At 50.3% G+C, this 17,940-nt stretch overlaps 1 protein-coding gene across 1 annotated transcript in view; it reads left to right on the top strand.

The window, feature by feature from the left end:
- Positions 1-17,940, top strand: part of LOC139233090 (hemicentin-1-like) — a 530,358-nt gene that overhangs the window by 461,547 nt on the left and 50,871 nt on the right. Inside the window, exons 92-98 of the mRNA XM_070863608.1 lie at positions 4,222-4,392; positions 5,284-5,433; positions 6,709-6,846; positions 9,314-9,435; positions 12,222-12,459; positions 14,529-14,588; positions 16,842-16,961. Coding sequence (XP_070719709.1) covers positions 4,222-4,392; positions 5,284-5,433; positions 6,709-6,846; positions 9,314-9,435; positions 12,222-12,459; positions 14,529-14,588; positions 16,842-16,961 — 999 coding nt within the window. The remainder of the gene's footprint in view (positions 1-4,221; positions 4,393-5,283; positions 5,434-6,708; positions 6,847-9,313; positions 9,436-12,221; positions 12,460-14,528; positions 14,589-16,841; positions 16,962-17,940) is intronic.

Raw genomic sequence — 17,940 nt, 5'->3', positions numbered from 1 at the left:
CGTCCGGACCGGGGTCAAACAGGGCTGTGTCATCGCCCGAACCCTCTTCTCAATCTTTCTCGCCGCCATGCTCCACCTCACAGTCAACAAGCTCCCCGCTGGAGTGGAACTAAACTACAGAACCAGTGGGAACCTATTCAACCTGCACCGTCTCCAGGCCAGGTCCAAGACCACCCCAACCTCTGTCCTCAAGCTACAGTACGCGGACGACGCCTGCATCTGCGCACATACAGAGGCTGAACTCCAGGATATCGTCGGCATATTTACTGAGGCGTACGAAAGCATGGGCCTTACGCTAAACATCCGTAAGACAAAGGTCGTCCACCAGCCTGTCCTCACCGCACAGCACTGCCCCCCCAGTCATCAAGATCCATGGCACGGCCCTGGACACCGTGGACCACTTCCCTTGTCTCGGGAGCCTCCTATAAAAAGAGCAGGCATCGACGACGAGATCCAAAACTGCCTCCAGTGCGCCAGTGCAGCCTTCGGCCGCCTGAGGAAAAGAGTGTTTGAAGACCAGGCCCTCAAAACTGCCATCAAGCTCATGGTCTACAGGGCTGCAGTAATACCCGCCCTCCTGTATGGCTCAGAGACATGGACCATGTACAGTAGACACCTCAAGTTGCTGGAGAAATATCACCAACAATGTCTCCGCAAGATCTTACAAATCCCCTGGGAGGACAGATGCACCAACATTAGCGTCCTCGTCCAGGCCAACATCCCCAGCATCGAAGCACTGACCACACTTGATCAGCTCTGCTGGGCAGGCCACATAGTCTGCATGCCAGACACGAGATTCCCAAAGCAAGTGCTCTACTTGGAGCTCCTTCACGGCAAACGAACCAAAGGTGGGCAGCGGAAACACTACAAGGACTTCCAACGAGGAGAAACTTCTTCACTCAGAGAGTTGTGAACCTGTAGAATTCTCTACCACAGAAAGTTGTTGAGGTCAGTTCATTAGATATATTCAAAAGGGAGTTAGATGTGGCCCTTACGGCTAAAGGGATCAAGGGGTATAGAGAGAAAGCAGGAATGGGGTACTGAAGTTGCATGATCAGCCATGATCATATTGAATGGTGGTGCAGGCTCGAAGGGCCGAATGGCCTACTCCTGCACCTATTTTCTATGTTTATATGTTTATATGTTTCCAAAGCAAGCGCTCTACTTGGAACTCCTTCATGGCAAACGAGCCAAAGGTGGGCAGAGGAAACACTACAAGGACACCCTCAAAGCCTCCCTGATAAAGTGCAACATCCCCACTGACACCTGGGAGTCCCTGGCCAAAGATTGCCCTAAGTGGAGGAAGTGCATCCGAGAGGGCGCTGAGCGCCTCGAGTCTCATCGCCGAGAGCGTGCAGAAATCAAGCGCAGGCAGCGGAAAGAGCGTGTGGCAGTCCCACCCACCCCTTCCCTCAACGACTATCTGTCCCACCTGTGACAGAGTCTGTGACTCTCGTATTGGACTGTTCAGCCACCAAACAACTCATTTCAGGAATGGAAGCAAGTCTTCCTCGATCTCGAGGGACTGCCTATGATGATGACACAACCTATCCTCATAAGTCAACCCTCTCATCTCCGGAATCAACCTAGTGAACCTTCTCTGAACAGCCTCCAATGCAAATATATCCTTCCTTAAATACGGAGACCAAAACTGTATGCAGTACTCCAGGTGTGACCTCACCAATATCCTGTACAGTTGTAGCAGGACTTCTCTGCTTTTATACTCTATCCCCTGTAAGTGGTTTCTCTTAGGTGTTTTCGAAGCACCCTCACTTTACAATAGTTCTAACGCTGGAATTATTGTACTGAACAGATGAATGAGTCAGGGAAGGGTACCTTGGTCCGAGTACCGGCAATGCTTTTATTAAAGTTAAAACACTCACCTGCACCCAGTAAAACCACATACACTTTGGTGTGTAAAACAAACAAATGCAGTACAATACACAGTGTGGCCTGTCTAAACAGGCCTCTAACACAAAGTACCTATGTCTAAAACACCTCCCCTGAAAACCTCTAAAACTTGGTTGGGGCACACAACATCCTTTCACAATATGTGGTGGTCTTAAAGACCCATGGGCTGGGAGAAATGCTCACCAATTATCCCTCTGGCTTACTCGCTGCTTCTCCCGATGAGACGCAACTTCTGGGTCTGTACCAGATTGGTATTCAAGTCCAGTCTCAAGATCAGCCTCCCAGTCGAAGTAGCAAGGCTCTCTTGGCTCGTAGATGGTGGTTTCTTCGCTCCGTCCCAGATGGAGTGCTTGGTCCTTGTGCGTTGCAAGCAGGCGTCGAAAAGGGGAGAGAGAAAGATGGCTTCCAACTGCCAGCAAGATTGCTAAAAATCCAACTGTCCTTCCCGCCTGAGGCTGTCCAACTGAAAAGCAAAAATCAAGTCTTTGCCTGCCCCTTTGTCAACTGGGCTGTCCCTCGATGGGTGGCTCCGATGAGTCTGAGGTCAAAATAGCTTTCCTTTGTCTTTCGATGGCCTGAAACCCCGGCCGCTTTACTTAATGTCTCACTGATGGGTTCCCATTCCAAGACAAAAGGCACCCAAATAACCATGATGTTCCTGCTTTCAGCCATTCTCATTCCCACCCAGCTGATGTTTATTCAAGTTAAAACATGTTTGGACTTGCCCAGGTTAGCTCTTCTGCTGTACAGTGAATGTGTCCCAGCAAAGTTCAAAACTTATAATTCCAAAAGTTTACGCTGATGTTTTCGCCGAATCTTACTCCCCCTTGCAATAAAGGCCAACATTCCATTTGCCTTCCTGATTCCTTGCTGTACCTGCATACTAACCTTTTGTATTTCATGCACAAGGACCCCCAGGTCACACTGTACTGCAGCACTTTGCAATTTTTCTCCAGTTAAATTCTAATTTGCTTTTCTAATATTTCTGCCAAAGTGGATATCTCACATTTTCCCACATTATAATCCATCTGCCAAATTTTTGCCCACTCTTGTAGCCTGTCTATATCCCTTTGCAGATTTTTTGTGTCCTCCTCACAATTTGCTTTCCCACCCATCTTTGTATCATCAGCAAACTTGGCTACATTACACTCGGTCCCTTCATCCAAGTCATTAATATAGATTGTAAATAGTTGAGGGCCCAGCACCGATCCCTGCGGCACCCCACTAGTCACTGTTTGCCAACCGGAAAATGACCCATTTATCCTGACTCTCTGTTTTCTGTTAGTTAATCAATTTTCTATCCATCTATCTAACTGGTCTATAGTTTCCTGCTTTTTGTCTGCCTCCTTTTTTAAATAGGAGTGTTACAATTGCGGTAATAAGACTGTTCCAAAGAAAACAAATGCACACTTGCAGCCGTGACTGTCTCTACCTGCAAACATACTCACTGAGTGTCACTGCCCCTGACACACTGCGAGTGTCTCCTCTTGATGCTCTCAAACCGTATGTTGTAATTAGGCAGATCTGCTCCTGACTTTAACCAAATACCACGTCGATGTGAAGCTGAGCTGCTAAATATGTAGCACAACCGGCTTATTACAATGAGAGCAAACCCAAATAGTCCCAACATTATCACCAGCAAATTGCAACACTACCTTTCTCCACTGTTTTTCCTCACTCTCAACATTCCAACTGAACTGCCGTGTAAACCAAGTGCCGGGAGTGGTGGGTGACAGAGCCGCCCGGTATATCGCAGCTCCTGTAACCCGTGCTCTGAGTTACCTGGTGATGCGATGTTCCCTGAGTTACCTGGTGATGTGATGTTCCCTGAGTTCCCTGTTGATACCATGTTCCCTGAATTCCCTGTTGATAGGATGGTCCCTGAGTTCCCTGTTGATAGGATGTTCCCTGAGTTCCCTGTTGATAGGATGTTCCCTGAGTTCCCTGTTGATAGGATGTTCCCTGAGTTCCCTGTTGATAGGATGTTCCCTGCATTCCCTGTTGATAGGATGTTCCCTGAGTTCCCTGTTGATAGGATGTTCCCTGAGTTCCCTGTTGATACCATGTTCCCTGAGTTCCCTGTTGATAGGATGTTCCCTGAGTTCCCTGTTGATACCATGTTCCCTGAGTTCCCTGTTGATGCGATGTTCCCTGAGTTCCCTGTTGATGCGATGTTCCCTGAGTTCCCTGTTGATGCGATGTTCCCTGAGTTCCCTGTTGATGCGATGTTCCCTGAGTTCCCCGGTGATACCATGTTCCCTGAGTTTCCTGTTGATGCGATGTTCTGTATTCTCTCTCTCTCTCTGGTAGTGAACGGGGTTTGGAGCCCATGGCAGCGGTGGAGCGAGTGCTCAATGTCCTGTGGTGGGGGGAAGCGGTTCAGGCGACGACAGTGCAGCAGCCCCCCGCCCAACGGCAGCGGGAGAGCCTGTCCCGGAGAGAGTGTCGAAACCGGAGGTTGCAGCCGGCGCCCATGCCCAGGTCAGAGCGGGGTCAGGGGTCAGCATGGGAAGGGGGTTCGGGGGGTCAGTGCAGGGGGCTCAGGGGTCAGTGTGGGGTGTCACAGGTCTGCGGGGGGGTCAGGGTCAGCATGGGGGGTCAGTGCGGGGGAGTCAGGGGTCAGCGCGGGGGATCGTACGGGGGTCAAGTGTCAGTCTGGGGGGTCAGGGGTCAGTGTGGGGGGTCACGGGTCAGCGCAGGGGATCGGGGGGTCGGGTCAGCGCTCCATGCTGTCGACAGACTTGGGTTTAAATCCCATGCGCTTGATTGCGAAGAACGTTTCCTCTGTTGGCCGGGGAATGAGTCTTGGCCTGTTTCACCCTCGCTGCTGAGTCTCTAGGTCGGGGGTTCGAGTCCAACTCCAGTACAATGCTGAGGGAGTGCTGCACTGTCGGAGGTGCGTCTTTCGGATGAGACGTTAAGAACATAACCAATAGGAGCCATCCGGCCCCTCGAGCCTGCTCCGCCATTCAATAAGATCAGGGCTGATCATTGACCTCAACTCCACTTTCCCGCGATCTCCATATCCCTCGATTCCCTTCGTGTCCAAAAATCTATTGATCTCTGTCTTGAATATACTCAACGACTGAGCATCCACAGATCTCCGGGGCAGAGAATTCCATAGATTCACCACCCTCTGAGTGAAGAAATTTCTCCTCATCTCAGTCCTGAATGGCCGACCCCTTTATCCTGGGATTGTGACCCCTGGTTCTAGACTCCCCAGTAGAAGGAGCTTTACTCTGCGTTGAGCCTGCACCCTGCTGACAGTGGGAGCTTGCCGCGGCAAACGATCCCGCTCTCCAGTGAGCGCAGGGAAAGGTTTTGTCTTTCGGTAAAACTTCGGACTCCACCTAACAGACCTATTATTTCCAGGTGTTCCGGGGAGAGCCAGGGGCAGCCTGATCGGGATCATTAATGACAAGGAATTTGGGGTCGCATTCCTGGACGCGAACATCACCGAAAACGCAGCCACAGGCAGCACAACCGTGCAGGCAAACATCCAGAACATTCCAGGCACAATCGGTCGGTATTGCACTGCCTGCTGTGGGCACTGTCTGTACTGTATCCTAAACTGTCCGCCGTTATTTTCTCTGCTGTTTGATATTTCCCCTCCCCACTCCCCCAATCATAAATATTTAAACTTGTTCTCTTATTCCCACTCCTTTGCAGTGTATCATTTACTTTGTCAGTTCTCTCTCCTGAAAGCTCTGATTTGCCGTTAAACCCGTCATGGGTGCGATACATTCCCTACGACATCACAAACACACCCTGACAAGATGGCTCTGCAGGAACTTGTCAGGTCGCCTCGACACCTGATGCTTTTATTGTATTTACAGCAGCAGTTGCATTACCCCAGTAGTCCACCAGGTGGAGCAGTAGTCCACTAGGGGGCGCTCTATATTACACCGCGTACCGGCCTCGCTCTGGTGCTCTGCCCCGCATGGCCATTCTTTCTGTGTTCGCCGAGGCACTGAATGTTGGCAGGGCATTTGACCAAGGGTGTCACAGCTGCACACGACCCTGCCCTCACCCACCCTCTGATGTTTATAGCAGGGAGGGCCCGAAAGTGATCAGGACTGGGAGCTGTGGCTGATTTTATTTGCTCTCCCCCTCACCCAGAGGGTGCAGGGAGCAGTTGTACTGCCCCAGTTAGACACACTGACCGTCTGTGTAATAAGATGGATGTTGGCATTTGAAACCTACATCCGTTGGCCTCCATCTTCTCAGCTGGTTATCCCCTGGTCTGCGTATCTCCTGGTCTGCGTACCCCCCTGGTCTGCGTACCCCCCTGGTCTGCGTACCCCCCTGGTCTGCGTACCCGCTGGTCTGCGTACCCCCCTGGTCTGCGTACCCCCCTGGTCTGCATACCCGCTGGTCTGCGTACCCCCCTGGTCTGCGTACCCCCCTGGTCTGCATATCCATGTTTTCCCCCCAAAATCCCAAAAGCAAATGATGCAAAGACTGCAGCAATTGGACAGCCAATCGGGTTGGTTGCTGAGCAGGTCTGGGGGCGACAGTCGAGTCTCAGCCAATCACAAGAGCGTTTTTGAGCAATTCTTCGGTTTTTATTTATCAAATTTTTTTAAGAAAAATTGTTTTAAAAGATAAACAAATATTTTACAAAAAAGCAAAGTACTGCGGATGTTGGAAATCTGAACTAAAAAGTGACATTGATTCTGACGAGAGGTCACAGACCGGGAGCATTAACTCTGTGTTTCTCTCTCCACAGATGTTGCCTGTCCTGCTGAGCGTTTCCACCAAATATTTAACCTGTGCTGTGTTTGTCCTACACTCTAGGTCCCCTGATCCGAGTGCTGGCCTCCATTTTTACCCCAATTTATTGGTCGACAGCCAATCCGGCCCCAGGGACGGTAAACGGCTTCTCACTGACAAAAGGAGTTTTCAGGCAAGAGTCGCAAATGGTGTTCACAACAGGTGAGTGAATGTAACTGAAAGGGGGGCGGAGGGGAGGGGGACTGGCGAGAGGAGTGTGGGGGGGGGGGGGGAGGAGCCGGGGGTGGGGGTGAGGAGTGGAGGGGGAGGATTGTGGATGTGAGGAGCCGGGGTTGGGGGGGGGGGAAGGAGCAGGGGGTGAAGGAGCAGGGGGGTGGGGTGGGCGGGGTGAAGGAGCAGGGTGGGGGAGGAGGCGAGGGAGAGCCTGTTTGCGAAAACTGGCCCAGAATTCTAACACTAGAGCCCAGAGCTCCTCTCATCCCGGGTGTGCTCGGATCATTTTATTTTCCCCAGTTTATCACAATATTCCCACTGTCCTCAGTCATGAGCAATGCGGGAGCCTTATAACAAGGCTTGCAATGAGTGTAACAGACAGTGTTGTAAGTGGCGAATTAGAATGAGGGCGGGGTATCATGGAGGAGGTGCCATAACCGACAGGACCAAGAGCTAGAAAATGGGATCAGGAAGGATGGCTCTTGTTCGCAGGGCAGAGATACGGTGGGCCAAACGGCCTCCTTCTGTGCTGTAAATTTCTACAATGAAGTGTAGAGAGCCTTGCACTGAGAGTAGAATGTAACGGGCAGTGTTGTAACTGGCAGGTTGTAATGAGAACGGGGATATTTGGTGGAAGGGGATTTTTTGCGTTCGATAGGTCAAGCCACGTTGAGCCAAGTATGTGCTGCTCACCCAGGTTTAGTTGGGGAGAGCCCACCCAATCTCCCCATTGCCCACCCAATCTCCCCATTGCCCACCCAGTCTCCCCCATTGCCCACCCAGTCTCCCCCATTGCCCACCCAGTCTCCCCCATTGCCCACCCAGTCTCCCCCATTGCCCACCCAGTCTCCCCCATTGCCCACCCAGCCTCCCCCATTGCCCACCCAGTCTCCCCATTGCCCACGCAGTCTCCCCATTGCCCATCTAGCCTCCCTCATTGCCTACCCAGTCTCCCCATTGCCCACGCAGTCTCCCCATTGCCCATCTAGCCTCCCCCATTGCCCACCCAGTCCCCCGGGTACCCACCCAGTTTCTCCGTTGCCCAGATGCAGTGAGGAACTCACAAGACCCTGCACACTCACACACACCAGACCTCCTGCATCTCGATATCGCTGCTGAGGGACTGCTATGGGATTGTGGTGCCACCACCAGAATGTGCTTCCGTCACTGGAACTGTCCATTTGCTGGTCCCGGGGAGAGCAGCAGCAGTTGGGAAGATCCCATTTTTTTTTTTTAAGAAGGGTGGTTTTAGGGGCCGTTCGTGTCCCAAAAATAACCTGTTGGGTTTATCGTGATGCTGATGCCAGGTGTAGGAGACCCGCACTGTGAGCATTTTTAAAATTCTTTCCTGGGATGTGGGCGTCGCTGGCAAGGCCCAGCATTTATTGGCCATCCCTAATTGCCCTCGAGAAGCTGGTGGTGAGCCGCCTTCTTGAACCGCTGCAGTCCGTGTGGTGAAGGTGCTCCCACTGTGCTGTGAGGGAGGGAGTTCCAGGATTTTGACCCAGCGACAATGAAGGAACGGCCGATATATTTCCAAGTCAGGATGGTGTGTGATTTGGAGGGGAATGTGGAGGTGGTGGTGTTTCCATGCGCCTGCTGCCATTGTCCCTCTAGGTGGTAGAGGTCGCGGGTTTGGGAGGTGCTGCCGAAGAAGCCTTGGCGAGTTGCTGCAGTGCATCTTGTAGATGGTGCACACTGCAGCCAGGGGGCGCCGGTGGTAGAGGACGGGAATATTGAAGCTGGTGGAGGAAATGAATGTTGAAGTGGTGGAGGCTGCTGCCAAATAAAAGATGCCCCCCCTGTAGGAGCGTCTGGCTGATGACCAATATAAACCTGTGAGTGAGATCTTGTAAAGAAAGAAAGACTTGCATTTATATAGCACCTATCATGACAACCGTCCATCCCAAAGCTCTTTACAGCCAATGAAGTACTTTTGGAGTGTAGTCACTGTTGTAATGTAGGAAACGTGGCAGTCAATTTGCACACAGCAAGCTCCCACAAACAGCAATGTGATAATGACCAGATAATTTGTTTTTGTTTTGTTGATTGAGGGATGAATATTGGCCAGGCCACCAGGGATAACTCCCCTGCTCTTCTTCGAAATAGTGCCATGGGATCTTTTACATCCATCTGAGAGAACAGCCGAAAGATGGCACCTCCGACAGTGTAGCACTCCCTCAGCATTGCACTGGAATGACAGCCTGGATTTTTGTGCTCAATTGAATCCACAACCTTCTGACTCAGAGGCGAGAGTGCGACCCACTGAGCCACTGGCTGACACGGAGGCAGTGATCGGTTTGCGTTGAGTGTCTTGCATTGACTCAGCAGGACTCTGGGTATTGTGTGCCATGCACGTTCCCGAGCTGGGTGAGTGCCCGCTCCTGGCACACGGGGCAGTGCCGCTGTGTGCCTTGTACAGCCTGACGCACTGATTGCAGTTTCTGATTTTCAGGCGAGATCCTTCGGATGACGCATGTTGCCCGCGGGGTCGATGCCGAGGGCGTGCTGCTGTTCGATATCGTCATCAACGGTTACATCCCCCGAGTCCCAGCGAGCGCAGACGTTGCTGTGAAGGTGGGTAGATCTCTTTAACCGTCTGGATAGTGCGATGGCTATTAATCATACACCCTTTCCTGCTTAACCACCAGACAACTCGGCATTAACCAGCTTCAGTACCAGGTTCAAAAGCAAAATACGGCGGATGCAGGAATTTGAAATAAAAACAGAAAATGCTGGACATCTCAGCGGGTCAGGCAGCATCTGTGGCGAGAGAAAAAGAGTTAACGTTTCAGATTGATGACCCATCATTGACCTACAATGTTAACTCTGTTTTTCACTCCACAGATGCTGCCTGACCCGCTGAGATTTTGCGTACCAGGTTAACTGGTAACGTTTCAGAGCAGTTTTCAGCTCCCTTCCCCCATTCCCAAGTCACAGGTAGATTGGCAGTGTTGGTCTTTGTACGATTTTAGGGCCACATTCCCATTTCCCATCGAATCATAGAAATTTACAGCACGGAAGGAGGCCATTCCGGCCCATCGTGTCCGCGTCGGCCGACAAAGAGCTATCCAGCCCAATTCCACTTTCCAGCTCTTGGTCCGTAGCCCTGTAGGTTACGGCACTTCAAGTGCACATCCAAGTATTTTTTAAATGTGGTGAGAGCTTCTGCCTCTCCCACCCTTTCAGGCAGTGAGTTCCAGACCCCCCCCCCCCACCCTCTGGGTGAAAAAATGTCCCCTCAAATCCCCTCTAAACCTCCTACCAATTACTTTAAATCTATGCCCCCTGGTTGTTGACCCCTCTGCTCAGGGAAATAGGTCCTTCCTATCCACTCTATCTAGGCCCCTCATAATTTTATACACCGCAATGAGGACTCCCATCAGCCTCCTCTGTTCCAAAGAAAACAACCCCAGCCTATCCAATCTTTCCTCATAGCTAAAATTCTCCAGTCTAGGTAACATCCTCATAAATCTCCTCTGTACCCTCTTTAGTGCAATCACATCTTTCCTGTGATGTGGTGACCAGAACTGCACGCAGTACTGTAGCTGTGGCCTAACTAGTGTTTTGGTCCTGTAGCATACCTCAACCCTAAATCCAGCCCAGACTATCAAATGATGACCTGCTCCCCTTGGCTCCATCAATGCTGCTCTGCTTGTGGCTGTAGAACTTTAACTCTCAGCACTAGCTCTCAGCTTTAACTCTATCCTCCAGCTCTCCGCTCCAGCTCGGTCATTGTGATTTCTGGATTGACTCCCCTGTTGGAAATGAGGGCCGTTGCCAACCATCATGACATCACAGCAGAAGGATATCCGCACAAGTTAGCTGCTCCCAGGGAATTTAAAAAGCCATGAAACTACCGGATTGTCGTAAAAACCCATCTGGTTCACTAATGTCCGTTAGGGAAGGAAATCTGCCGCCTTTACCCAGTCTGGCCTATATGTGACTCCAGACCCACAGCAATGTGGCTGACTCTTCACTGCCCTCTGAAATGGCTGAACACATCGTACAAAACCGCTACGACAAAGTCAGCACTGTGGGAGTACCTTCACCACACGGACTGCAACAATTCAAGAAGGTGGCTCACCACTGTAATGTATTTGCTTCATGGGTTCTTTGCTTAAGAATTCATAGCAACACATTGCTATTAAGAACTAGCTGGTTTATTAGCAAAGGTTTAACAATTACACTACACATTACCAGTTCATCCACCGGGCTCACAACCACCTGCCTCATCGTGCATCCCCTGAAGCCACCTGGCTGGGGTTTTATTGAGTCTTATGAACATCACGTGACTGGCGAAGCCACTCCCAACTCAACAGCTCAACAAACCTGTGAGCATGCTCACACGTGCATACATTACAACCACCACCTTTTCAAGGGCAATTAGGGATGGGCAATAAATGCCGGCCTTGCCAGCGACGTCCACATCCCGGGAATGAATCAATAAAAAAGAAAAGTCAGCAGCCCAGGTTCTGGAGAGGAAGACCAACCAGGGTTACTGCTCCTGATCACTAGTCAGTAATCCCTGCTCAAAGGTGTGCATGTGGGTCGACACAGCGTCTGGTTCAGCTGTGATGCCCCTCATGGTCAAATAACTTGTCTGGGGCTCAAACATGAAGAGTGGTCACCTGCAGAAGGTACCAAATGTTGTCCTTCTCTGGTGCAACCCCACCCCACTAAACAATTAGCCAATGCAGGAGATGGAGAGAAAAACATTTTATATATTAAAAAAAAAATTGAGATAGCAACATATTTCAGATCAAAACAGAAGTTGTTTATGAACGGGAAGAACACTGGATTGTCTGTCTCTGTGACCTCCTCCTGCCCTCTGAGATCTCTGCATTCCTCCAATTCTGGCCTCTTGTGCATCCTTGGGGAAAAAAAAAAGAAGGCTGAGAGGTGACCTAAGAGGTCTTTAAAATTATGAAGGTTTCGATAGAGTGGATACAGAGAGAATGTTTCCACTTGTTGGGAAGAGCATAACTAGAGGCCATCAATATAAGATAGTCACCAAGAAATCCAATAGGTAATTCAGAAGAAAATTCTTTACCCAGAGAGTGGTGAGAATGTGGAACTTGCTACCACAGGGAGTGGTTGAAGCGAGTAGTATAGATAGATATATTTAAGGGGAGGTTAGACAAGCATATGAGGGAGAAGAGAATAGAGGGTTATGCTGATAGATTTAGATGAGGAAAGACGGGAGGAGGCTTGAGTGGAGCATAAACGCCGGCATGGACTGGTTAGGCCGAATGCGCTGTTTCTGTGCCATAGATCCGGTGTAAACTTTCCATCCATGGCTATTGACAATGAACTTTTGGAAATTCTAGACCAATAATGTACTCCTTGTTCTTTGAATGTAGGATTTCAGTGAAAACTATGTACAGACAGGGCCGGGACAACTCTACGTTTGGTCGACACAGATGTTCCTTCAAGATGGTTCGCCTATTTCCTTCCAATGTAACCACACCATCGTGTACGAGTCTGGGCTGGGCCGCCAACCTTCGCTCTTCCAGATACTGAAGGCCGAGTACATCTCTGTCGTCTACACCGAGGAGACGGAGGAGCTGAGTTTCCGGATCACCACCTCCTTCCGGAAGGGTGAGCACGCGAGGTTCGAAAACTGCTGGCTAACGGGCTCCGCAAATACCCAGGCTGATTCCTGGGATGGGGTGATTGTCCTATGAGGAGAGATTGAGCAGACTGGGCCTATATTCTCTAGAGTTTAGAAGAATGAGAGGGCTTGACAGGGTAGATGTAGGGAGGATATTTCCTCTGGCTGGGGAGTCTAGAACCAGGGGTCAGAATAAGGGGTCGGTCATTTAGGACTGAGATGAGGAGCAATCTCTTCACTCAGAGGGGGGTGAAACTCTGGAATTCTCTACCCCAGAGGGCTGCGGATGCTGAGTCGTTGAGTACATTCAAGACAGAGATCTATAGATTTTTGGATATTAAGGGATATGGGGATAGTCCAGGCAAGTGGAGTTGAGGTAGAAGATCAGCCCTGATCTCATTGAATGGCAGAGCAGGCTCGAAGGGCCGAATGGCCTACTCCTGCTCCTAAATCTTATGTTCTCTTATTTATTTTTAAAAATCGGCTCCCTCAAATTTTCTGCAGCGGTCCACCCAAAAAAATCTCTCTCAGCATTCCTTGAAAACATAAGAATTAGGAGCAGAAGTAGGCTGTGTGGCCCCTTGGGCCTGCTCCACCATTCAAAAAGATCATGGATGTTCTTCTACCTCAACTCCATTTTCCCATCCGATCTCCATATATTTTGATTCCATTAATGCCCAGATATCTATCCTAAGTCACTCATTTAGTTTTCTTTCCATCCAATGAACTTTACCCAGGCAGAGGACAGGCTGAACATCTAAAACTAAGCCTCTGCCAATGAACAGTGAAGATGATTCTAATTGTATGATGGAGGAGCTTTGAGGAAAGGCTTATATTTTTTAAAAAAGAGACCAATCCCTGCCAGACGGGGTAGTGGCGATGCAGACTTTAGGGATAGGCAAAAGTTGGTACTGCAACTGGAAGATAGGGCCAAATAGGGCCAGATACAAACATACAGAATTGACAGGCAGGATAAGACCAGCTGACCCATCAAGCCTGCCCCACACCATCTGGGACTAGATGGATTCTTGGTGGCGAGATTCCCTCTTAGACAGTCGTCTTGAGCCATTCCTTATCGGGGATTCATTTTCTGGGATTGATTAAATGCCTCTAAAACTGCTTTCCCCAACCTGGGATTTTAGAACAGGTTAGTTATGAGCTGAACTAGTATTTGGCACAAAATTGGCCTCACTCTTAATAGCTAGTCACTGGAAAATAGAAAGACTTACATTTCTATAGCACCTTTCATGAAATTTTGAAATGTAGTCACTGTTGTAATGTTGGAAATGCGGCAACTAATTTGCACACAGCATGGTCCCACAAACAGCAATTTAATAATGACCAGTGTTAAGTATCGAATAATTCCACGAGGCTAAGTACGGTGAGCTAGTTCAGGCATGACCTTACTCTAGTTTATTTATTCTCAAAGTGAGGATTCAACATGGCTGCCAACATTATATACACGGCTTGCACGTGTCTGCCAGTGACCATTAGGACTCTTGACAGTTGCGCCCTCTAGTGGCAGATAAAACCCAGTTAACATACATAACCAGATCATTTGTTTTTTCGTTATGTTGATTGAGGGATAAATATTGTCCCAGGACACCGGAGATAACTCCCCTGCTCTTTTTCGAAATAGTGCTGTGGGATCTTTTATGTTCACCTGTGAGAGCAGACGGGGCCCCGGTTTAACGTCTCATCCGAAAGACGGCACCTCCAACAGTGCAGCACTGAACTGGTGTGTCAGCTTAGATTTATGTGCTCACGTCTCTGGAGCGGGACTTGAATCCACAACATTATGAGTCAGAGACGAGAGTGCTACCCACTGAGCCACTGTAGAAACTCTGCTCTGGGTTGCTGGGGGCTCTATCCCTTCAGGTGGATGTCTAGCAATTAAAAATATTGGAACATTTCAACTTGCTTTCTGACCTCAGCCAGTCTTGTTGTGGTGTTTGCCTTCTGGTAAATATTTAAGTGCAGAAAATAAGAATAAAAAATTATAGGTGGCTGGGGAGGGCTGAGTTCTTGTTTCAATCCCTCTTGTTATGTGTTTCAGATTCCAGTGGAGGTCCCTGTCCCGGGGGATTTGTACTCGATTCAGCCTCGTACTGTGCAGGTAAGCTCTAGTTATTATTAGTCACTGAGATTGAATTAAAATAGGCTTGTCATCCAGGAGAGCTTCTTCCCCCTCCCGGCCTGTGAGTGAACCCATGTGGAATGGGTCTGTGGTAGTTTCAAGCCAGTCATCATCATAGGCAGTCCCTCGAAATCAAGGAAGACTTGCTTCCACTCTAAAAGTGAGTTTTCAGGTGACTGTACAGTCCAATACGGGAATTACAGTCTCTGTCACAGGTGGGACAGACAGTGGTTGAAGGAAAGGGTGGGTGGGGAGTCTGGTTTGCCGCATGCTCCTTCCGCTGCCTGCGCTTGATTTCTGCATGCTCTCGGCGATGAGACTCCAGGTGCTCAGCGCCCTCCCGGATGCTCTTCCTCCACTTCGGGCGGCCTTTGGCCAGGGACTCCCAGGTGTCAGTGGGGATGTTACACTTTATCAAGGAGGCTTTGAGAGTGTCCTTGAAATGTTTCCTCTGCCCACCTGGGGCTCATTTGCCGTGTAGGAGTTCCAAGTAGAGCGCTTGTTTTGGGAGTCTTGTGTCGGGCATGCGAACAATATGGCCCGCCCAATGGAGCTAGTCGAGTGTGGTCAGTGCTTCAATGCTGGGGATGTCGGCCTGATCGAGGATGCTAACGTTGATGCGTCTATCCTCCCAGGGGATTTGCAGGATCCTGCGGAGACATCGTTGGTGGTATTTCTCCAGCGATTTGAGGTGTCTACTGTACATGGTTCACGTCCATAGGCCCACGATACATAACTGTCCTTAATTCATCACCGATTGGTGCTTGGGCCTCAAACACATTTATTGAACAGCGTAGCGAGAGGTTTAAACTGTGATGCTGACACTGGTGGCCCATAGTGGAAATGTATTCCGTATCCCAGTGCTAATGTCCCTCACCAATATTCATTTTTTACATTTGTCCTCGGGATGTGGCTGACACTGGCCAGGCCGCATTAATTGCTCCGGCCTAGTTGCCCTGGAAATGGTGGTGTGGTCCCAATCCATGAACCTCCTGTGGTGATGGTGCGTCCACGATGGTGTTGGGTGGGGGAGTTCCAGGATATTGGCCCAGTGACTATCGAGGAATGATATATGAAAGAAGAAAGAAAGACTTGCATTTGTATAGCGCCTTTCACGACCTCGGGATGTCCCAAACGCCTTACAGGCAATGAAGTGCTTTTTTCTTTTAGAAACTTAGAAATGTAGAAAATAGGTGCAGGAGTAGGCCATTCGGCCCTTCAAGCCTGCACCACCATTCAATATGATCATGGCTGATCATGCAACTTCAGTACCCCATTCCTGCTTTCTCTCCATACCTCTTGATCCTTTTAGCCGTAAGGGCCACATCTAACACTCTTTTGAATATATCTAACGAACTGGCCTCAACAACTTTCTGAGGTAGAGAATTCCACAGGTTCACCACTCTCTGGTGAAGAAGTTTCTCCTCATCTCGGTCCTAAATGGCTTGCCCCTTATCCTTAGACTGTGACCCCTGGTGATTTTAGTTCACTTGTGTCAGAAGAGTAGTTTACACCTCATAATGCCTCATAACTCTGTGAGAGAGTCGAGTGACTCTAGCTTATCGCTTGATTAATTCTTGCCCGTCAACACTCCTGCAATGTCTCTCTGGATGTTACCAGAACTGAGAGCTTGTAACAACTGAACAGACTGGGGCTTTTTTCTCTGGAGACGTGAAGGCTGAGGGGTGACCTGATAGAGGTTGTCATGTATGTACATTCTGTTTGTAGCCACCAGATGGCGTCATTGTTGGAGGCCACTGAGCAGCACGCACATGGTGCTGCTCAGGTATAAAAGGCCAGCCATTTTGAGAGTCAGGCACTTTGGGCCTAAATAAAGCAGAGCCAAGGTTGTACCTTGCTTAGTTAAACAGTACTCAGTTTGAACCTTTATTGCATACATAACAGAGGTCTTTAAAATGATGAAAGGGGTTTGACAAGGTAGACGTAGAGAAGATGTTTCCACGTGTGGGGAATCAAAATCTAGGGGTTGTAAAATATAAGATAGTCCAATAGGGAATTCAGACGAAACCCCTTTACCCAGAGGGTGGTGAGAATGTGGAACTCGTTGCCACAGGGAGTGGTTGAGGCGAACAGCAGAGATGCATTTAAGGGGAAGCTGGGTAAGTACGCGAGGGAGAAAGGAATAGAAAGGTGCGCTGATGGGGTGAGATGAAGCAGGGTGGGACCAAATGTACTGTAAATTCTATGTCATTCTCTGCCCTGTTTGTTCAGATGAGAATGAATGCAGCGTGGGGAACCCCTGTTCACACACCTGCCACAACACCATGGGCAGCTTCTCCTGCATGTGTCCCAGTGGCTTCACTGTGGCACTCAACGGCAAAACCTGTGACGGTAAGAGATGTCCACGGGGATGGAGCGGACCTTCTGTGATCTTCAGAACTCTCTTTGTTGCTGTTGACGGAAAATTTAGCGCGGGCGTAAAGAGGGGAAAATATACCCCTTGCGGGGGGCGGGGGGGGGACAAAATTGGGTATGGCCCCAGTTGGGGGGGGGGGGGGGTGGAAACCGCTGAGAGGCGGGACATCCTGTGCCAAGGTGCAGAGGTCCCGCCCCGGCAGCAAAATTCGCCGTACCGTCCCCGAGAGGAAGTGGAACGCAATATGGCACGCTCCACTTCCTCTCGGGGGGCGGGGGCGGGACAGGGGCGCTAACAGTGGGAATTTTCCAGCGCTACGCGGTGATGGCGGGAGCACAGGACCCTCCCCTTCGTTAAAGGGGGGGGGGGCACACTGTGGACTCTGCACCGGGGAGAAGGGAGGGCCACCACTGCACCACCGGGAAGCAGAGGGCCGGGCTGCAACATCGTGGCACAGACCCCGCCATTTCAAGAGGGCAAGAGCGGTATGTCGGCCATTTTTAAAAATAGTTGGCGCCACACCGGCCCTTTAATTTTTGCCCCGCGAGCGGACTGACGCCCAGTTCACCACCCGCTAAGCCGCCGTGAACATCACCCACGGCAGCCTCACGGGGCGCTGCCCAATTTCCGCTCCGGGCTGAAAACAGGTCGCTGCGCATGGAGATAACAAGGGCGTCACTGGTCCGTGCCTCCGCTAACGGCCGTGGAATTTTACGAGAGTCGGTAGCGGCCCCGTGTCCAGGGCGGGAAGTCATTTGTGTCCAGTTAGCGCCCGGACTGGAGGCACAAACGGCTCGAATTTCTCCCCCCACATCCCCCCCCCCCCCCCCCACCTTTATGTTTGCACCAAGAACACAAGAGATACTGCGGCTGCTCCTAAACATTCGCCATCGATCCACAAAGTCTATGCGGGGTAGTATCACTGAAGCTTCGTGCCGCCTATCGAGCTCTGTC

The sequence above is a fragment of the Pristiophorus japonicus genome, chromosome 20 (genome assembly GCF_044704955.1).
Source record: "Pristiophorus japonicus isolate sPriJap1 chromosome 20, sPriJap1.hap1, whole genome shotgun sequence".
Taxonomy (NCBI): domain Eukaryota; kingdom Metazoa; phylum Chordata; class Chondrichthyes; family Pristiophoridae; genus Pristiophorus; species Pristiophorus japonicus.
This window is presented reverse-complemented; position numbering and strand designations above follow the sequence as displayed.